The 23,596-nt window shown below is 37.8% G+C and overlaps 1 protein-coding gene across 1 annotated transcript in view; it reads left to right on the forward strand.

Annotated features, from left to right (window-relative positions):
- The window catches only part of UNC13C (unc-13 homolog C), a 611,946-nt gene that overhangs the window by 523,903 nt on the left and 64,447 nt on the right, over positions 1-23,596 (forward strand). Inside the window, exons 29-31 of the mRNA XM_047738968.1 lie at positions 1,876-1,999; positions 10,277-10,333; positions 14,598-14,678. Coding sequence (XP_047594924.1) covers positions 1,876-1,999; positions 10,277-10,333; positions 14,598-14,678 — 262 coding nt within the window. The remainder of the gene's footprint in view (positions 1-1,875; positions 2,000-10,276; positions 10,334-14,597; positions 14,679-23,596) is intronic.

Genomic DNA, 23,596 nt, shown 5'->3' on the forward strand with positions numbered 1-23,596 from the left:
AAATTACCCTAGGGATGTCTCTGAGATTAGGTCCTGTCGTTGGGCTATGATCCATCTGCTGGTTTCTACCCTACGTCCATATCGTGGCTGCTGCCCTCCAACAGTGTTATGCAAAAGAGCGGGGCTACACATTCCACAGCTGTGCACAGGGGCCCCGTCTTTCCTCTTCATCCAAAGGGGGCTCTTCTGCATTTTCATATACTAGGAATCTGCATATAGTAGTGTCAAGTAATTCTACATAAATGTGTATTTGGGAAATCTTTCCCTTTGCCTCTCACATGTCACATGCCTTTATATATTAATCACATGCATTTAAAATAATAAATTCTGACTCTTTTAGAAACCAGAATTCAAGTTGTAATTTCTGAGTCCAAAAGCACAGAGTACTGGCAGCGTTATAGGGGGTTAATGAGGCTCTCCTCAGGCTCTCTGCGCAACAGGTTTGATTGGCTTTTATTAAAGGCGCCTCAGAGAGTTCAGTGTCCTATTACAGCACATTCAGTAAATGTCTGTGCAGCTCTGGGACTTCACAGACTGCTGGGTCTTCATACAGTAATGTATTTGTGCAGGGCAGCAGGGGGGCATTGGACGACACCCTGAATTCAGAGGATGTTTCAGGCCTCACGTACTAGCTTCACTTCTTGGACAAGTACCCTAACTTCTCAGAACCTGTTTTTGGATTATAAAATGGGTATAGTAATAAAAAAAAGATCTGCCAGAAGGGGTTTTTAAACTAAGGCGTTATATAAAAATAGGTGATGTTATTGTCATTCTCACGCTGAGAAGAATTTGTAAGAAATATACATTTAAACCGATTAAAAGTTGGTAAATTTGGAATCTTCAAAACTGAATTTAGAGAAACAGAACAGATTAGTAGTTGCCAGAGGTGGGGGGTGGTGGTGTGGGGAGAATGGGTAAAAGTAGTCAAAAGTTAGGAACTTCTAGTTAGAAGATACATAAGTCGTAGGAATGTAATGTAGAGCACGATTACTATATTAACAATATTTTATAGTATATTTAACAATTGCCAAAGGTAGGATAGATCTTCCAAGAACTGTTAACTGTCTGAGGTCATGGATGTTAACTACATTTACTGTGGTAATCATTTTACACTATATATGTATGTCAAATCATTACGTTATACACCTAAACTTACAAAATGTTCTATGTTCATTGTCTATCCGTAAAACTGCAACATAAGTAAAGCTGGTAAGTTTTGCCTCTTGAGTAAAATTACATGCATCTTTTTTATGTTGGAGCAGTGTCAGGTAGTGAAGAAAGCATGTTCCTTTGGTGTTTGGCCTGTATCATGAATATGGGGTATGTAGTAAATAGAAGTTAGGAATGTGGATGAAAATCACATACGTTGGGTGCCTTGATGTCAATTTAGGAAACAATTTAAGCAGAGAGAGACCCTGAATTCATTTTCTACCAAATAGCAAATTGTCAAATATATGTGTTGAAACATATATTTGATATTATGTATTTTGTTCGATAAATGAAATTTAACATTTGAAAATTATAAAGGCCTATTCATATATTTGAAATCCCAGGAATTTATTCCAAGATTTAAAATCCCAGGAATTTAAATCATATATTTAAAATCCCAGGATCCCAGGGTATCCTGGGATCAAGCCCACATTGGGTTCCCTGCTCAGCAGGGAGCCTGCTTCTCCCCCTCCCTGTGCCTGCTGCTCTGCCTACTTGTGCGCTCTCTCTCTCTCTGTCAAATAAATAAAATCTAAATCAAACAATCAATCTCAGTATTGAAAAACTTGAATTTCTGATCAATAAAATAAGTTGATACTCTCCTATGAGGCTTTTAAATGATTAAAAGTTTTATTTTAAGTGATTATATGTTTTGCTTTATTTCAGATTAAGTCTCTCAGCAAAAATCTGTGAGAAAACAGTCCTGAAGCGAGTTCTAAAGGAGTTATGGAAGCTAGTTCTTAACAAAATAGAAAAACAAATTGTTCTCCCTCCTCTGACAGATCAAACAGTAAGTATTTAAAACCAAGATTCAATTAAACTTTTTGTTCTAATTTTTATTTTTTATTACTGACGTGTAGTTGACATACAATGTTAAATTAGTTGCAGGTGAACAACAGTGATCTGACAATTCTATATTCAATGCTCACACAATAAATGTAGTCACCATCTATTAATATATAAACAGGTTATTAAAATATTGACTCTTCCCTATACTGTACTTTTCATCTCGATTTATTTATTTTATAACGAAGTTTGTACCTCTTAATCCCCTTCACATATTTTGCCCATCTCCCCACACACCTCCTCTCTGGCAGACACCACTTTGTTTTCTGTATTTATGAGTCTGTTTCCGTTTTTTTGTTTGTTTATTTGATTTGGTTTTTAGATTCCAGGTATAAGTGAAATCATACGGTATTTGTCCCTTTCTGTCTGATTTAGTTCACTTGGCATAACACCCAGTGGGTCCATCCATGTTGTCACAAATAGCAAGATCTCATTCTTTTTATGACTGAATAATATTCCATTATGTGTGTATGTGTATATACAAACACACACACCACATCTTCTTTATCCATTCATCTGTTGGATGGACATTTAGGCTGCTTCCATATCTTGGCTCTTGGAAATAATGCTGCAATAAATATAGAGGTGCATATATCTTTTTGAATTAGTGCTTTCATATTTTTTGGGGTAAATACTCAGCAGTAAAATTACAGAATCATATGGTATATCTACTTTTAATTTTTTGAAAAACCTCCATACTGTTTTCCATAGTGGTTCCCCCAAATTACATTCCTATCAAGCAAAATCAAGTGCATGTGGATTCCCTTTTCTCCACATCCTCACCAATAGTTCTTATTTCTTGTCTTTTAGATTCTAGTCGTTGTGACTAGAGTGAGGTGATATTTCATTCTGGTTTTAATTTGCCTTTCCCTGATGATTAGTGATGTAGAACATCTTTTCATGTGTCTCTTGGCTATGTGTGTGTCCTCTTTGGAAAAATGTCTATTCAGGTCCTCTGACCATTTATAATCAAATTACTTAGGGTTATTTTGTGGTTGTTTTGAGGTTTTTCAGGGTTAAGCTTTGTAAGTTCTTCACATGTTTTGGGTATTACCCCCTTAACAGATAATATCATTTGCAAATATATCTCGGATTCATTAGGCTGCCTTTGCATTTTGTTGATTTGCGTTGCTTTTCAAAATATTTTTATTATAGTAGTATAGAAACCAGTAGTTTTTTTGTTGTTGTTATTTCCCTTCCCTAAAGAGAAGGACCCATAAATATGTTGCTAAGGCCAGTTCCCAAGAGATCACTGCCTATTATCTTTTAGGGGTTTTATGGATTTAGGTCTTACATTTAATGTTTAATCCATTTTGAGTTTATATTTGTTTATGGCATAAGAAAGTATCCCGATTTCATTCTTTTGCATGTAGCTGTCCAGTTTGTCCAACACCATTTATTGAAGAGACTGTCTTTTCCCCATTGTACACTGTTGTCTTTCTTGTTGTAAACTAATTGACCATATAAGCATGGACTTATTTCTGGGTAAATAGCATGGATTTATTTCATGGATTGCCATTCTTTCTATTTATCTATGTGTCTGTTTTTGTGCCAGTGCCATACTGTTTTGATTACTATGACCTGGTAGTATCTTAAAATCTGGGATTGTGATACCTCAAACTTTGTTCTTTCTCAAGATTCCTTTGACCGTTCAAGTTTTCCATGCAAGTTTTGGGATTATGTGTTCTAGTTTTGTGAAAAATGTCATTTGTATTTTGATATGGATTTCATATAGACTTCCTTGGGTAGTACGGACATTATAATGATATTATTTCTTCACATCCATGAGCGTGGTGTATTTTTTCATTTGTTTATACCATCTTCAGAATATAAGTGTTTTACCTCTTTGGTTAAATTTATTCCTAGGTATTCTATTCATTCCTCTGGTGCAATTGTAAATGGAATTATTTTCTTGATTTCTCTTTTTGCTACTTCATTATTAGTGTATAGAAGTGTAACAGATTTCTGTATATTAATTTTTTATCCTGTAAGTTTACTGCATTCATTTATCAGTTCTAATAGTTGGTTTGTTTTTGTTTTTTTTTTTTGGTGGAGTCCTTAGATTTTTCTATATATGTAGTATCACGTCATCCTCAAAAAGTAACAGTTTTACTTCTTCCTCACCAATTTGGATGTATTTTCTTTCTTTTTCTTATCCAATTGTGAAGCCAGTCCTCCAGTGCTGTATTGAATAAAAGTGGTGAGAATAGACATTTTCATCTTGTTCCTGATAATAAAGGAAAAGCTTTTTTTTTTCATCTACTGGGGATATTAGCTGTGGGTTTTTCAGATATGCCCTTTATTATGTTGTATTTTGTCAAATGCTTTTTCTCTATCTATTGAGATGGTTCTCTTTTTATTTTTTGGAGTGTCTTTATCTGGTTTTGGTATCAGAGTAATAATACTTTGGTTTGAAAATATGCTTAATAATGATACCAATCTTCTTACATTTATTGAGATTTGTTTTGTGGCCTACCATGTCATCTATCAGTCCTGGAGAATATTCCATGTGCACTTGAAAAAAAATGTGTATTCTGCTTTTTTGAGATGGAATGTTCAGTATATATCTGTTAAATTCATCTGGTCTAATGGATTCTTCAAAGCCACTGTGTCCTCTGATTTGCTGTCTGGATGATTTATTTATTGATGTAAGTGAGATGTTGCTGTCCCCTACTATTATTGCATTACTGTTAGTTTCTTTCTTTATGACTATCAGTGTTTGCTTTATGCATTTCCATGCTCCTGTGTTAGTGCTTGGATATTTACCAGTGTTATATCCCCTTGTTGGACTGATCCTTTTGTCTTTATGGGATGCCCTCTTTTGACTCTTGCTGTGTAGACTTTGTTTAAAAGTCCGCTCTGATATAAGTCCTGCTACTCTAGCTTTTTTTTTTGCTTCCAATTGCATGGAATATCTTTTTCCATCCCTTCTCTTTCAGTCTTTACATGTCCTTAGGTCTGAAGTGATTTTCTTGTAGGCAGCATATACATGGGTCTTTTTTATTTTTTATTCCGTTGAGTTTGGAGCATTTAGTCCACTTACTTTTAAAGTACTTACTGAGGGAGAGAGTCAATTATCATATGGTTTCACTTATTTGTGGAGCATAACAAATAGCATGGAGGACAAGGGGAGATGGAGAGGAGAAGGGAGTTGAGGGAAATTGGAAGGGGAGGTGAACCATGAGAGACTATGGACTCTGAAAAACGATCTGAGAATTTTGAAGGGGTGGGGGGTGGGAGGTTGGGGCACCAGGTGGTGGGTATTGTAGATGGCACGGATTGCATGGAGCACTGGGTGTGGTGCAAAAATAATGAATACTGTTATGCTGAAAAAAAATAAAAAAATTAAAAAAAAAAAAATAAATAAAGTACTTACTGAGGGGCGCCTGGGTGGCTCAGTGGTTAAGCTGCTGCCTTCGGCTCAAGTCATGATCTCAGGGTCCTGGGATCGAGCCCCGCATCGGGCTCTCTGCTCTGCGGGGAGCCTGCTTCCTCCTCTCTCTCTCTCTGCCTGCCTCTCTGCCTGCTTGTGATCTCTCTCTCTGTCAAAATAAATAAATAAAATCTTTAAAGTACTTACTGATAGGTATGTACTTACTGCCAATTTGTTGTTTTCTGGTTGTTTTTGTAGCTCTTCTTTGTCCCTTTCTTCTTTTGCTCTCTGTGGTTCAATGGCTTTCTTTAGTGTTACCCTTGAATTTCTTTTTATTTACTGTATATCTTAGAGGTTTTAATTTGTGGTTACCATTGAGTGTATATAAATACCAAATGTTAAGTTGGTGGTCACTCAAGTTTGAACACATTCTAAAAACACTAAATTTTTATCCCCCCCTCTACATTTTGTTAATGATGTTATATTTTAAATATTTTTATTTTATATATCCCTTGACCTATTTTGGGTAGATAGAATTGATTTTGCTATTCTTATGTTTTAGTCTCCATACTGGTTTTATAGGTGATTAATGTACTACCTTTACTACAGTTTTACTTTTATCTGTGAATTTTTTCCTTTCATAGTTTTCCCATACTTAAGCCTTTTTGTCTACTTAAATAATTTAACATTTCTTCAACACTTCAACATTTCTTATAAGACTGGTTCTGTGGCGATAAACTCCTTTTTGCTGGGAAACTTTTTTTCATTCTGAATGATAACCTTATCAGGTAGAATATTTTTCACTGTAGATTTTTTCCTTTCAGCACACTGGCCTGCAGTTTCTGTTGAAAATTCAGCTGGTAGCTTTACAGTGTTTCCCTTGATGTAACTATTTTCTTTTCTCATGATGCCTTATCTCTCCTTAGCATTACATTTTGCCATTTTAATTATCATGCATCTTGTTGTGTACTTCCTTGGTTTCATCTTGTTAGGTAAGGGCTTTCTGTTCTTCCTGGGCCTGGATGTCTGTTGCCTTCCCCGGATTAGGAAATTTTTGAACCCCCTTCCCTCTCTCTTCTCTTTCTGGGATGCCTAAAATTCAAATGTTATTACTCTTGATGGTGTTATTCTTGGGTTTTACTTGATGCTGTTCAGCTTGGATGCTTTCCGTGACCCTGTCTTCCAGATTGTTAATCCATTCTTCTAGTGTATGTTTCACCTCAGTTATTGTATTCTTCAGCTCAGACTCTTTTTTATATTTTTTATCTCCTTTTTGAAATCCTCATTACATTCATTGACTCTTTTCTCAAATCTGTTGAGAATCTTTATGACTGTTACTTTGAAACCTTTATTAGGCACACTGAATAGTTCTGTTTAGATCTTTTCTGTGCCTTTTGTCTTATTCTTTCATTTGGGACATATTTTTCTGTCTCCTCAGTTTGTCTAATGTGGTGTTTGTTTTTGTGTATTAAGTAGGTCACTGCCATTTCCTGGTTGTGACAGTTGTGGCCTTGTAGAGATGTCCCATGGTCCCTTGTAGCACAGTCTCTTCTGGTCACTAGAACCAGCAGCTATAGGGTTGTTGCCCTGTGTGTACCCCTCTGTTGTGGCTGAGCTGTGACTGCTGTGAGCTCACCGTTGGGTGGGTGGGGCCAGCACGCATCCTAGATATCTACTATTGGACTCTGACAGCTTCTTGCACAGCAAAGGGCAGTGCTTGCTCCCTGTGCAGCCATTTAGAGGTCCAGCTGCAGGAACGATGGACATGCTCGTGTGTGTGGGTTATCTCCCATTCCAAGAGCAAGAGCCAGTCTAGAGGGGTACTGGGCCAGGGCATGTTTGCTGGCAAGGTAGAGTTTTAACACTGACTCCCACAAGTGTCTGGCTATTCTGGCTGGGGAGGACAAGAAAATTTGCATCTGCCACTTTTATTTCCAGAGAAATCTGCAGATAGCTGACCCTCTGGCACACACCCGAAAATTAGTCAATCAGCCCTCCTGTATACCTGGGCACTTTTTCAAACTACTGCCTCTGTGGTCCTGACCAAGTTATTTAGCTTGCTCTCTCTATAGGAGCAGGACTTGGTTACCTTTCACCTTCCAGGGCTCCCAGAGTTAAGCCTTGCTAATTTTCAAACCCAGATGTTATGTGGACTTCTCTGCCCTCTGTGGGTCCCCAGTGCTAAGGGTTCCCAGTGTGGGGTCTGATCTCCTCACTTCTCTGACCTGTGACATCTCTCCTATTTGCAGTGAGTCACACCAGGTGTTTGGTTCCTGATTGTGTCTCTGCCCCTCCTACCCTTTCCGATAGGGACTTTTCTCTACGACTAGCTTTGGAAGATCTGTTCTGCCAGTCTTCAGGTTGTTTACAGAGTTAGTTATATAGAGGTAGTCATTTCCTTGGTGTGTCTGTGGAAGGAAGTGATCCTCCCGTTCCATCTTGTTCCTCTCTCCCTTGGTCACACTTTTAGTAACCCATCTAATTATACTTTAGTGAATGATTTTCATCCAGCTAAAATAACGATTAAATCCATTTTGGGAAAAAGTCTTCAGCAAACAGTAACTAAACAACGATCATTCAGATGACATTTTCCTATACAAATCAATTTGAAATAGTGTCAGTAGCAGTCAAATTTCACAATTCCTTGACATTCAGAACTTCATTTTTTGGGAAAAAAAAAGTATGAAAGTTTAACTTACAGCATTATCTGGTCTATACACATAATTTTTAAACTTAATTTTACTGTGAAACCCCAGGGAAATAAATTTAGGATAGAATACCCCCACTGTGCTTTTTTCTAAAACATTATAGTTTAAGAAGATAAATCCAACACTGCTATAGGGAATATTTTTCTCCTTTCCATTTTATTTTCATCTATTACCTTTCCACTTGAAGGTTAATAGAGGAGACGCCTTTTACTGGGTTCAAAGAACATGGTTGTATCATACATAGTGAAATAAAAAGGAACCAGAAAGCTCATTTGGCAGCAAAGTTAGGCAGTGGTCAAATGGATGCACACGTTACCAGGTATCTCAGTTCACATATCCTGAATCAAACACAAAAAAGAAATAACCCTAGCATGCACATATTATGGAATAAGTATTTTATTTTCTGTGACTGAGAAATATAAGTTGATGCAAATAATGAGTAATTATAAGCTAAACTCAAATGTTTTGACACCATTAATCGTGCAGACTAAGTCCATATTTCATGAAATTCTATAGGAATTGTTTTCTTCTAAAGTGTTCAAAGACGCAAAGATTCATGTTTTTGTTGATTTCCTGCCAGCAAGTGATAAAATCTGTTATAGCCTACACACATATAGAAAGCCAAATTACATACATACATAAGCATACATGCACCCTTGATTCTGCTACATTTCTGTAACACCCGTTAGCTCTAATGGAATTGGGAGCAGCGGGAATGGCGTCAGTATAATCTGGAAGTTGAGTTGGTTGATGTATAAATTTTCCTAGGTGGGAGGCTCTGAAATATAATATAAGACCTATAAATTCAGCAGAAAAGAAAAGGACACTCAGCTAAGCTACTACACTCAGGAAGGCACACTTGGACATGGTTCTTCTACCCAAACAGATGAAGCTTGTATGGCTCTCACACAGGGAAGGCTGCCCTCCCCCTGCTGAGAGTTCCAGTTGTGTGAGTATTGCCCCAGCCCACATTTGTCCTCCTTTGGGTTATTTATTATTTTGCATTTCTACTACCCCGCTGTGGCAGCCATCAATCAGCTCCCTGTGTGCCATACAAGATATCTCCCAAAGAAGCACTTCCTGTTTTTGATCACTCATTGGCAATAAAATTGCATAAGCTTTGACTATGCTGCCCATTGCTATTTTGCCCATGAGCCCTGTTATTTCCAGAGCACCATTTTGTAGAACGAGGTTTTTCAAAAATACATACATCATGCTATAGTAGAAAGTATATGACATACCACTTTTTCTATAAGGCCTTCCCTAGGAGAGCTTACCATCACCTCAATTTTCTCTAGCATTGAGTTCTCAAAGCATGAAGCAATATCTGTCACTCATTCATTCACTATGTGTTCTCAGAGCTCTGGTGTGTGCTGGGCACCGTGATGGGGATGAAAATAGGAGCAAAATTAGATGCAGTTGCTGTTCTCGTAAACTTTGTAGTCCTTCATTTCCTAATCAATTCACAGGATCTGCTAAAAAATGAAAAGTGTTATTCCAGAATAGCTGATTTTTCCCTCCTGAGAAAATATTCTAGGGACTTATAATGAACTTTGTACTGAATTTACTTTTTTCCTGCTACTTTTACCAATAGGCATACCTCTAGTTTTCATTCTAGCAGTGCTGTGGATGGTTTAGTCCTCTGTTCTTCAAGCTTTTCCTGGGACGTTGGCATTCTAGGAAGAGCCTCTGGCTGAGGGGAGAGTTAAGGGCAGGTCTCTGATAGACTGGACAGCATTGGAAGAGCAGCAGCTTCACCTGCCTCAACTCTGTATCTTGAAAGTTTGCATAGATCTATTTGGGGCCAAATGGAGTGAGGGAGATGCCTCTACTAAAAATGAATAAACGTTAAAGATCATGGATTAAATCCATGTGCTACATTAAATCAGCTATGTTAGTAGTAATCTGTGTGTTAACTCAGACTTAAAATTCTCAGAAGTGGGGTGCCTGTGAGGACAATTATATTGCCAGCAGTACTAGATATCTTTGACCCAATCTGTAAAACCAGTTAAGTGTATATGGCATAAAAGTCACAAGTATAAGAAGGGAAATTTAATTTTCTATTGACTACATTTCTATTGTTACTGAAGATCTTAAGACTGACTGAGTATTCTCTCTCCTTTTCTATGTGTGTCTCTAGGGACCTCAGATGATTTTCATCGCAGCTAAAGATCTTGGACAATTATCCAAACTGAAGGTAATAAGAATAAAGGGATTATCAGTTGTCTCTGAAAGATAATGAGCTAATTACAGCTCTACAAGAAACTATCCTCCCACTAGTAATGGTATCCAGCATGGCAGGACTAAGATGCAAGTCTGTGACCTCACAGACAAGCTTTAAGGATGAATCAAGTCAAAAGTTAGAGTCTGAACTTTATGGTTTTCCTTTTTTTCCCCAAAGATTTCCAATACTTTCCAATTGGTAGGACAACTGGGAAATTTTGGCTTTAAGTTAGATCATGTTTTTTTTTTTTCATATATGAAACAGGCTTTATATAAATAAAGGCAAAATGGAGCGCTTCGTAGAAATCTAGTAAAATTTAGAAAAATCTTAAAGGCAAGAAAGCTAGGGTGGAAAAATGAAACTCCTCAAAGCAGACCTTGAACTTGTCAATATATTCAAGCACATTGTAAATGAGGATTTGCTGACTTAATAACTCTGCCCTTTCTTATTGCTCAGATTCACAGGACTGTGCAGTTATGCGGGGAACATCAGCTTCTGTCCTTCTAGAATAGGAACTCGACTGATTAAAATGTATATTGTGCATCTTTGACTGGCTTTTTCACTTAGAATAATGTCCTCTAGGTTCTTCCATTTTGTTGCATTTGGGTAGATTTCCTCCTTCTTAAGGGCCAAATAAGATTACCACATTTTCTTCATCCATTCATTCATCAATGGATGACATACAGGCCAACACTGTGCCTATTCTAGAAGTATGTGTTGCTTTAGTTCCATTTCTTTCTCTTAAAATATAATTCCAGACGCAGACCACCTTAGTTCAAATTCTACCTCAGCTGTTTCCAACACATTGACAAATGACATTGTCATTGCCATGTGTCCATGACACATGGACATTTGACATTGGCCAAAGTATTTAAACTTCTTAATCTTCAGATTTGGCATTTATAAACTGCAGAACATTTTCACACTTGCTTTGTAGGATTTTTGTGGGGATAAATGAGATAATGCATACATTATCTTTGCATGGTAATTGCCAAGATTATGCCACCACCCACTCACAGAGGCTGGCAGCTCAGAGTCAGGTCTCACTGGGATTGTTTTATGTGTATAACACAGGGGAAGAATAATCCATTTAACTGCATAATTACTTACTGAGATGAAATAGGTTTCCTATAGTTTCAGTACCCTATATTACCCCCTTGCTCAGATAAAAAAAATTGAAAGTCAATAATCCATTTAAAAGACATCACCTAAAATTTCTTCTTACAGGTGTTCAGTTATGTTGATGGTTTAGAGGAAAGGTCAAAGGTAGATGTTATTCCCACACTACTGCTTTGGATCTTAGATCTTGATCCCTTCCTTTATCCCTCTTATTATCTTCCTGGGATTTATATTCCCACTTTGAGAAATGGATTTATACAGGGTTGAAATTCCTCAATAAAACCATGAAGGTGAAACAGCATAGTATCTCATTACAAAAGAAATGGTCCTAGATATGCTTCTCGCATCCATGTGATGTTAGAAAACATCCTCCATCTCCCACAGCTTCAGTTTCCTGAGTTGGAAGTCTTATCAGCCAGAACTGTTTTCAGTTCCAAGTGCTAGAAAGCCAGACTAACATAAGCAAGGAAGGAATTTATTACTACATGAAATTTTATAGTCCTAGATAACTCTGCTTTCCATTACTGCTTGATTAGGAACTCAAAGAATGTTATGGAACCTGGTTAGTATCTCTCGACTCTGTTCTTTCCTTGTGTGATGCATGGCTGTAATAAACCTACCTTCTTATTTGTAAGATGGTTGTCTCTGCTCTATATCTAACATCCTTTGAACTTGAAATGTTGTAGAAAAGAACACCAAGCTTGATGTGAGAAATTCCAACAAATCCCACCAGCACATCCTGGTCTCTGATAGCGTTATCACCACTTCAAAGCCAACCACTGTGACACAGGCTTAACTGACATACCAGCCTATGAGCTGGGGGTGCAGTCAGTTCTGCCTGCATCTTATGAACTCTGAGTGGGGTGGAGATAGCTCCCCAGAGTGCATACATATGCTAGGTGGGAAAAACCAAACTCAAACAAAACAGAACACATTAGGTCCCTTTGCAGCTTCCAAACTTCTTCAAGACTGTAACAAACTAAAAACAGTAAAATGTCCTAAAAGGGTAACATTATTCAAATTACAGAATAAGGCCTCTACAATACTTGGCAAAATTAAAACTCTGACCATAATAAAGAATTTTTTCAAATTTTCCAAATCATTTTCCCTTATTTTACCAAAATGTCACTTCCATTTTAAATACTTAGTCTTCGCAATATTTGTATTTTAGTTTGAAAGCAGGTTGGGATAAATCCAAAAATCTTAATAATTATCTAACTTACTTAAAGGAATGCAGAGTCAAGGAAAATAGAACAATGAAGGAAATTGTTTTTCTGCATTTGACTACCATTTAGGATTAATCCATTAAAGAAGTATTTATTCAGCCATTTGATACATTACTTTATGCTCTGGAACTTCATAATGTAGATATATTATGTATGCCTAACTTATTACTATTTAATGGGATCAGATTTATTTGGCATAATTTTTTGAAAACATAAGTATTTTTAGACAGGTGATAGAATATTAAAACCAATTACTACATCAGAGACTGTAAATTTACTGCAAGCATGCAGTAACTCATTGCCAGCCTCTTTCAGAGACTCCCTTATTTTAATGAGCTATTTTTAGATCTCTGAAATTATTTCTTGCTAAAATTATATTTTTCTATAACAAAGAGTTGAAGCCAGACTGGTTTGTACTTACTTACCCTTAAACATTTCCACCTACAATTTAGTAAACATTTCCCATTACTGTTTGAGTCTCAATGGGTAGTTACTATTCCTATTTTTAAAATATTAAAAGGACACATATGTTTGTGTTGAAAATCCTGTATCAGACAAACATGTAGTGAGATGTCATGGATCCATGGGGCATTGTATACCTTTTTTTTCCCAAATCTTCAAAGGAGTATGACTTCATTCAAGGGTATTGAACCCTACAACATTATACTTGAAAGAAGTACAATTCATTTACCAAAAATATATTGAATTCCTAGCAGGTTATAATTGCCAAGATAGGTACTGAAAGACTGCAGACTTGAGTAAGACATAGATCAAGATTATCTTGAGAAAGTCATGGCATCTACCAAATAACAATAAGAAAAGGGCTAGAATAGGGTGAGGCACTGGGGATTGAACAATCTGAGCATTGCACCCAAGTGCTTGACCACTTTTGTGCAATGACCACTGAAAGAGAGCCCATGCTCCACCTGCCAAGCCGTACATCTTGATGTAGATCTGTGCCCTGTAGAAGAAGAAGCACCTGTTCTTAAGAAGGAAAGGCAGTGATTGAACCGTTAGTCAAGCCATGCATTCTCAGAGCTGTGTCCGTTCATGTGGGCTTTCCTCTAATTTACATAAGACACCTGTATTAGTTCGCAGTGAAGCTTCCAGAGGACAAAAGCCTTTCTTTGAATGAACAACCTATCACAATTACCTGGGACGGCAGAGGCATATAATAAGCACTCAATAAATATCTGTTGAATATTGTTGACTAGAATAGTGGCACCTCCGGGGAGACTCAGTTTTGGTGGGGCGGGGGGCGTGTCAGGAATTTTTAAAATTTTCTCTTAGGTTTCTTTTTCCTTTGTGGTTGTCTTCAACTTTCTACCATCATTTCCCTAAGGAAGTTTTGAATGATGGGTTGAGAGAGTCCATAATGAACAATGAGGAAAATCCACCAGAAATGTGAAAATCAGCTCTAAAATTTTGGAAAAAAAAGATTTTAAAATAATGAAAATCTGCAGAGCCAAATTCAGTTAATTCTTGGGGGCTTAGTAATGACTAAGCATTAAGGGGAATCAAGAAAGAGAAGGAATTGGGGCCATTATAAAGTAGACTTTATCGTAGCAATTGAAAGAGGCTAAAATTCACCTCCTAACTCCCTGTCACGATTGATTTTCCTCAAAGTAACAGATAAGGTGAAAAAGCTTTGACACATGTTTCCAGATTTCTCTCTTTTTTTTCCCCTAACATTAACTTGCAAGTGAAAAGTAAAACCACATACAAATCAAAGTTCAGCATTTCTTCTTTTGGAAAAGGGGATATTTATTGAATATATGACAAAATAATCCTCTCAGGTGTGTCCATGTGAGGATTATGCAGAGTCTGTTTGAAAACAGTTGTTGAATGGATTAATTGGTTAATGCATAAGTAATTGCTAACCTGTTTTCTAGGAGCACATGAGTCGGGAGGATGCCAAGGGTCTGACGCCAAGACAGTGTGCTATAATGGAGGTAGTCTTGGCTACCATCAAGGTAAGCTTACAGTACTCCTGAATTATACATCCCCAGTCCTCTATTTGCCCTCAGAGAAAAGTATCCCACATGCATATCTGTAGAGCTGTGCCATCCATAGACACAGAAGATGGTTGTATGGGTATATTCCCAGAGTATGTCAGATTGAGCCTGTACTCTCACCACATTATCCGTGTTCCTCTGCCCTTATCCTTGTTCCTTTGTCTCTGGAAGAAAATGTGTGTGAAACCTATGTTATAACATGTGTTTTCAAAGAAAGACATGTACGTACAGCCCCCCCCCCCAAGTTCAATTAAATAGATGCTTCAGGAGGTTTGGGGTTAACAGAATTTCTTTTCATGTTTTCTACACTTGTTGAAATGGGTTTTAAAAGATCAATCTTCTCCTTTCTCTTAGTAAGTGCAATAATTTAATTTTCTGCTGGAAACCCAAAGGTATTGTGTTGTGTGCATCAAATTTTTCACAGCCAGAGGTTGACCAGAAGTTATTGTGGTGGGGGCTAAAAATGGACAGACCTCAAAATGTAACTTAGAAGTTGTTTCCATATAATTCCTTTTATATTTTTATACATGTTTCATATTTACATATATGCATTTTGTATTCTTATGTGAAAGCTTATTTAAGAGTGAATTAACTAATTTATTGTCTGAATTTAAACCACGTCCATTGTCTCCACGTGTCACTGGGGGAATATCGCCTATCCAGCATGCGTGAACAGCATAGCAAAAACTGCTAGCTACCATGAGCCATTTTCAGAGCACAGAATTGTAGAGGATACAAACAGACATTATGATGCTGTTCATTAAAATAGACTTGTGCAACAATTGGGCACCTCCAGAAAATTGTTACCTCCCAGCTTTGGTTTTATAGTTTCAGCATTTAATAAGAGGCCATCTTTTCCTGCTTCAGTGTAAAATGAAAAATGAAATATAAAATGAAAGTTGTGAGGTGGGAATTTTGTGACACCTGGTGGAAACTGGAGAGTGGATTTAGGCAGTGAGTCTATAGCAATGGAGTTTCTAAAGCTACAGCTAGAGTGTTATCCGGAAGTCCGGAAATTTTGCACAATCATTTTAAGGGAAAAAATGGAAAACTTGAAAAAGAAACAGAAAAAAATGCAAAACAAGCTCTTTCTAAAAAATTGTTTTCAGAAAAGTGAATAAGAAATGACTGACTTTGGAGTTATAGTAGAACTAATGGCCACAAATCAGGAAATGCTAGTAGAAAAAATAAGAACTTTGAAGTATACCATGAAGAGAAGAAAAAGTAAAATTTTTAGATTCTGAATTTAGTCCTTTTTGAATTTTATTAAGTCAATGCTTGACTTCAAGAGAGGAAGAAAAATGTGTTCCATGAAAAGAAATGGCATTCAGACCTGGCTTCTGTCCCCACCAACAGCATTTATTCTATTCCTCTTGGTTGGGGCACATGATCGCCATCTAGTTATACCCAAAGTCTGGGACATTCCTGATCTTCAAACAGGTTCCCCCTTCTACATTTTGACAGCTCAACTATCCCATCTTTCTCTCCAGGTCATCTGGGATAATCTTTTAATTCAGTCTTAAATAGTTCCACTAGCTGCTGTCTAAGATCCAGTAAATGGATTCATGCCATTATCTTGTTCCTCTAGGGTCTGACTCTGGTCCTCCTGAACATCAGAGCCTGAGGTCAGGTCTCTACCTCCTATCCCTATTATGAGACTCTTATCCCTCTGGTCTGCCCATCTGCCAAGGCATACACCTGGGCATTCATTTCTATGGCTCTGTCATCAGTTTGCCACAACTGCAACTCCCTTTATCTTGTCCAATTCTGAGATTTGCCCCAACTGAATGTCCTACCACGCCCTAATTCTGATGTTGACTACAAAAGAATTCAGGTAAAAGAGGAATAACTACTTAAAGGAATTATAGCCCTACCAGCTAGTGATGGAAGGTCTTCTCAGAGCCCAGCAGAGGGAACCCTATAAGGTAAGTGAAAACTTCATGAGGATGTTCATATGCAAAAGCAGCAGTTGCTACCCAGGCTACCTCACAAAGGCTGCCAAAGACCTAATCCTACTTCCTCTGGAACTCAGTTTAGGCAAACAGGGTGGAAATAAAAAGTGAACAAGGATGGAGTTTGTAGACTATGGACTGAAATAGTGTTTTACATTTTTCCAGGTATCTTCCATGTATGTACATTGTCTCGCCTGATCTTTAGAAACATCTGGCTGTTAGGTGTGTCGAGAGTGATCATTCACATTTTATAGATTAAACAACGGAGGCTGAGCAGGTTTAAATTACTGACAAAAGCCAGAGAGCTGCTAATAATTGGCAGCACTGAGAAAGGACCCCAAACCTGAAGATCACTGTCCTTGCTTCTACATCATTATTTCACCAACAACCAACAACCAACAAAGGGTTGGTGAAATACAGCAGACCAAAATGAATAATATTTCTTCAGAGAGATTAGTTATTTCTAGATTAAAATACCAGATTTCAATATTTAGATGGTTTTCTAAAGATGCTTTAAAATCTTTCAACTCTCAAAAGTATTGATGAAAATACTCTCTTAAAGACTAAAATTTTGGCTGGACTAGAGTATTTTGTCATACTGGTCTCATGTAGTTTCAATTGTAAGTCAAAAGTGGGGGGACTGTGGCACAAGTATCAGAAATTACAGTGATGTGCTACAGCTAGTGTGAGTAGGCTGTGACACATTTTATTTATTCACCTGCCAACAAGCAACCAAATCGCTAGTATTTGAAAGTGAAAGTATAACTGCTGTTATAGTGGTGATGATATAGATATATAGCCAACAATTTAATCAGTATGTATGAGCTAAAAAGCCAATAGGAAGACTCGGGACTGCTGTGGGATTCCCTGAAATGTGGATTTCTTTCAAAGAAAAGAAGGAGACCTTTTTCCAATAATAGATACTCTTGACCTGAGCATGAATCCCAAGAGCTAAGGAAATTCTTAAGTCTTGAACAATCCTCAGGTTACTTTCTGATGAAGTTTGAAAATGAAAAAACCTGGGGAAAAAGCTGGCTGGTTTCACTTTTTGCCCAGCCTTCCAAATTACCCTGGAACACTTGTTCTTTGGACCCAAACATGACACTCCACCATGTGTGTTGCAGATGTCTGACATCATGGAGGGACAACACAGAGATTTCCCTAAAAACAAGAACCATGTGAATTAGGGCCTTCTAGAAATCTGAATTGCTTGGTATAAAGGAGAAAATTGGGAGTAGGTATGAGTATCTATTCAAATATAGCTTTGGAATTTACTTCTTACTTATTTAATCCTATACAGCACCATTTCTGATCATTTAGATTCCAGACAAATGGCAGAATATGTGACGTTATGCCTCTGAGGCTCTTACTCCTGACTGAGGCCCATCCCCATCCTGCCATCCATTATTCATGAGGCAATTTTGGTGGCTGCTTCTTAGCATCTTTTTTATCATTATAAGTATAGTTTTTGCAGTATTTAAATTTCAGCTGCTCATGAGAAGAGCAAAATACCTAGTTTGGATTATTGCATTTCAAAAATCATTACTTGCAAGCTTACGTGTGCATAGAAAATATGGTGGGCAATGAGGAGATGGCTGAAGAGAAGGGGGGTCTTGCTCTAGACTTGGGAACCTAGACCTCTACAACTAATAAAATAAGAGGTGTGGACAACATGCTGCAGAGTGCAGAGAGAGTATTATAGTGTCTGTGAGTGTCGGGGGGCGGCTTCATGGAGAGGGAAGTTTGGGGATTTATAAAGGGGCTGGCACGGGGAGAAGCAAGGGAGAAAGTCATTTAGGCTTAGGGAAAAGCTTGAGGTGAAATGCAGGAAAGAGTAGGTCAGTCTGAAAACTTCAAGTACTCTAGTGCAGAGGAACAGATCATGACAGCTTGAGTATTGTAGGAAATAAAAGAGGAACATTGGATTGGAGCCAAATGTTGACACTTGTTGGCACCAAGGTCAAAGGGACACAGTAGCATATTCGGATCTGATATATGTAAAAAGAGGACTCCAGCTGTGGTAGAAATAGTTTCTAAAATATTTTTCAAGTAATTCCTAAAAAAAAAAAAAGAAAAAGAAAAAAAAAAAAAGAAGTAAACCTTAGTTGTTAAGGGCAGATGATAATTTTATCTAAGTTTGCAAAATAAACTGTCTGCATGGATTTTCCAAAATTACGATATAGATATTGGAAGGAAAAAAAATATGTGATGATGGGAAATTGCTACCAAAATAGTGTATGAAACCAAGATGAAAATTCTTCTTGCAAACTTGTAAAGAAACATTAGCATGTTCCCATCAGTCAGTAAAAATAGATTGTAAAAGTTCTTCAAATATATGACAAATTTAAAGAATTAGAGGAATTTAGAATTTTTATTGGGATTATAAAAAGAATGGCTTGCTAAGCATACAGACAGTATTTATCCTGATTTTTAATTTGGCAAAACTCTTTCTCTCTCACAGATCACAACCAGGTGTGAAGTGCTTTAATTTTTGTAGTTTTATGAAGAATATAACAAACAGAACAAAATCTCTGATTTTTTTTTAAGAGAAAGAAAATGATACTTATACAAGTTCTTTCAATCTCTGTTCAAATGTAATAACAACATTCCTCATCACCCACCCTTATATTACAAAATCCAGTGTATCACTGTATTAGGGTGGAAGCCTTTGCAAATATCAGAATATGAATGTTAATGCAAATATAAATAAAATATTGGGAACCACATGGGGAATTATACCACTGACAATGACCAGAGTATCAGGGTAGTAAGTGATTAAGAGAGAAGGAAACTAGAGTGTGTAAATCACTCCTATGGGAATAACAGGGCTTCAAAAATTATTGTCAGAAAATTAAATGAGTTATCACATTTTAAACAATTAAAACAGTTCCTGACTTACAGAAAGCTCTCTACAAATGTAACTATCCAATCACCTGAAAACTGGTTTATTTTGGATGAGCCCCTTTCTACTGTTAAACCCAAGATCCTACCTATTCAACTGCAATCAGGTTTTAGTTTGGTTTGGTTTGGTTTGGTTTCCCACCTTCCCTAATCCCGTCATTCTCTCTCAGTGAGGTTAACTAGTAAATCTGAGTCTGCTCCAAGCAATAGTCTAAATCCCTCTGGCCTTGCCCCCTGGGCTTTTGGTTTTCTGTGCTCAGCATCCTTTCTCTATAAGGACATAGACTCCATAGGATTCTTGAGTGTTTCCTGAGACTCTCCTCTGGGAAGCAGAGCTGTTTTTTTTTTTTTTTTTTTTTTTTTTTCCCCAAGGAGTTTCTAATCCAGATTGAAAAATGAAAAAGGCACATTAAAAATTAAGTGATCTATGTTAACTTATAAGACACCAGTGTAAGATATGTAACAGGTGATACAGATGCCAATTAAGCGGGGCAGATAAAAAGTGGTCAGGATTCAGAAGAGGGAGCAACCAGTGGGAGCTCACGGAATCAGGAAAAGCTAGAGCAGCGATCTTCAAGGACAGATGGGAGTTCACAGCTGGATAGGAAAGACCCTAGTTTCTCTTGGAGAAAGATTCACTACTTGAATGTAAACCAGGGGGAAAAGCATTTCATCATAGAAAGGCGCAAGACCAGAGGGCTGGGAGTCAGTGACAAAACTACTCAATGGCCTGGTCTGGATTTGACTAGAGGTTTGGGTAGTGAAGCCAGGTAAAATGACATTTCAGGAAATCTTCGAGGTGAAAGTAAAGAGATCCTTTTACATCCTCAGTGTTTTCTATAAGAGAAGACCCATTGATGATCTTATAAACATGTGGCATACTCAACGTGCCATTTTAGCAATGGAAATCCTACAAAATGTACAAAATGCATGGGGTAGTTGAAGATTTAGTCACAGAAATCAGTTACAGTTATTTAATGCATGAGGTGATGAGGGCAGTCCTTACGAGGGTGGCTTGAGGAATAGAAGTAGAAGTCGGATATGGATGACAGGAAGGAGAGAGTCACTGGAACTTGGCAACCCAAATTGGGGCAAGGGTGAGGTGACTTGGAGGTTTTAACTGAAAGGATGGAAAAGCATGGTTCCCCCGAGAAAAATGACAAATCATGCAGGAGGCTGTTTTTCCTACTCGCCGAAGTTAGATTTGGTGGCAGGAACATCGAAATAATAGCTGGTACATCGCTGGAGACAGGGGCTGCTGCTTAGGAAACAAAGCAGGACTCAAGTTTGGGCAGTTTTTCTGCCAATTAAGCATATTTTCTCACAAGTAGAAAGAACGTCACAGGTCACAAAGCTCTTCCAGAAGGAATAATTCATCTCATCACTACAGTACCAGAGTCAGGCAGGGGGGACATCTCTGTCCCCATCCTTCAAATGAAAGGACTGATCCTCTCTGAGGTTACATAACCCATGCACACATCGCATTGCATAGAGGAAGGAGGGTGAATTTACATTTCCTCACACATTTTAAAGTAAAAAAGAGTCAAAGAGGCAAAAAAGATTCTAAAATCTCAGAATTGGAAACATAACCCAGTAGCTCCCCTTTCCCGTTCAGACGGGCATGTCATCTATAGCATTGTTGGCCTATAGACAAATGGCCACCACTTAATAATGGCCAGTGACAGACCTCACTGACTCTCAAGGAGCAGCTTCAATTTTTAAGATGCACTTTATTACCGGAAAGGTCATCTTTTTTTTTTTTTTTAAGATTTTATTTATTTATTTGACAGAGATCACTAGCAGGCAGAGAGGCAGGCAGAGAGCCTGATGCAGGGCTTGATCCCAGGACCCTGGGATCATGACCCGAGCAGAAGGCAGGGGCTCTAACCCACTGAGCCACCCAGGCGCCCCCGGAAAGGTCATCTTTATATCAAACCAGTATCTGTTTCCCTGGTACTTTTAGTGCTATCTTGGTCCTTCTGTCCTTTGAAAAATAATTCTACTTCCTTTTCCACATGATAGCCTTTCATACATTGAAGAAAGCTATCATGCCTCCCCAATTTATCTGCAGCCATTTATTGAATGACATGCCTTCTAGACCTTACAATATTCTGGCCCTCTACCTTTGGATGCCCTCCACTTTTTCATATTTCTTATAAATCATGAAGCCTGGGAATAAATTTATAATGACCCTAGTATTTCAGATGTGTTCTAATCAGCAGAGAATGTATTTGCTCCATCAAACCCTTCATCTTGACCCATCTATGTATATTAATGCATGATCAGAATTCATTATCTTTGATAGCTTCCCCGTCACTTTATTAAATCATGTGAAACATGAGAAAAAATGCAGCTTTATGGCTTTTGAAATTTTACTGACATTAATCCAGGTCACCCCCATTCCATACTCTGAAATAAACTTTTTATCATGAATATAGTCTCTTTCCTTTTCCTTTTTTTTTCTTTTTTCTTTTTTTGTCATGCCATCCTGTAATGTTGACCCATGATTCCAGGTTGCCAAGACCTTTTCTGAAGCCACATTCTGTCATTCAAAGTAATAACGTCAAGCCTTGGCTCAACTTTACATTTTAAAAACATGCTTTCTGCCTTTGTCCAAGTCCATTGTGAAAATATCAGCCAGGACAGCACCAAGGATGGAGAGAATGACATCCAGCTGACATCCTTATCTTTCAAAGCTGTGAACAGCCAACTTGCTCACAGTTTCCTGATTAAAAATCCCTTTCTTGGAAGAAAATGGTAGTGCTAACTTATTTTGCCAATTGTTTTCTGCTATTTTGTATTAATCTAAGTAAACAGAATAGATTAAATTGGAGGTTCTTGGTTTACACAGCTGGCTGCAGAGAATCAACATGAAACTGAGTCCCGTTTTTGTTTGTTTAGAACCAATGGGGAAAAATCCACTTTTACATGCATAAGGGAAACATCTAGAAGGCTTTAAAACCCCATGTACACAAATTATTCTCTAGGATATAATCTCCCTCCCAATGCTTACTATAATGAAGGGAGAACTACTAAGCTGTACTGAGCTATGGATAGTGGGGTCTGTTTAATAGCTAAGACATTCACTCCCACACATCAGCCTCCAGTTTATATCCTTCAGACTTAAGCCTCAGCAAAAGACAAATTCCACCCTCCTGCTTGGCTCTTGCAGAATCAAAAAATCTCTGAATGCCAAGGTATATGCCGTATTTGCAGCCCTCTTTCTTACTATCTGTGCCGGTGAGAGAAACAGACCCATGTTCTCAGGAGCGGTCACCCAGGTTCTGAACACTGTGTGAAAGGTTTCCATGAAAATAACGTTTTCATCCAGTTTGCATTTGCATAACCATAGAAGTCCTCTCCTCCGCTGTCTGAGTTAGGAGCCTGTGGCATGTGTTATTTATCTGTGCTCACTGAATGGAAGCATTCACTCTTAGGATCTTGCAACCTGTTTTTTTTCTCCAAAAATTGCCACCTTCTGTCCAGGGTTTGTCTTGCAACATTTCCTATTATACAATGCACTTAAGAAACAAAAGTATCATTTCTGTCCTTGCGCAGCATCTTCTACTGTTCACTTAGGATCCTGCTAGAGCCTTTAGAAGAATGACTCATGATACCCTCCAGCTACAAAGTCCGTTTAGTATCATAACCAAAAACTCTAGGGGGGGAACCTTAGGTTTTACCCAGGAACAAACTCATTCCCTGTTTATGTTTTCACTTCATAGTTGTTCCCTGTGTCCCAGATGTCTATAAACTAGTGTCTTGGTAGTAAAAACATGTTCTCCTATTACAATTATGAAGGTTCAAGAACAAATACACAGTCTAGGTCTTCAGAGCCCGACTCCAGTTCTCTTCTTCCATGAAGCCTTCTCCACCCTTAGAAATATCTCCATTCTATAAAGTTTAGTCTTCTTATTTCTTCTAGGGTTTCCTAAATCTAGCCCGTGGAACACTTATGTGCCCCATAGTGTCAATAGATGTTGTATGGGATATGTGTCCTGAAGCCAAATAATTATAAGAAGC

The sequence above is a fragment of the Lutra lutra genome, chromosome 7 (assembly GCF_902655055.1).
Source record: "Lutra lutra chromosome 7, mLutLut1.2, whole genome shotgun sequence".
NCBI lineage: Eukaryota > Metazoa > Chordata > Mammalia > Carnivora > Mustelidae > Lutra > Lutra lutra.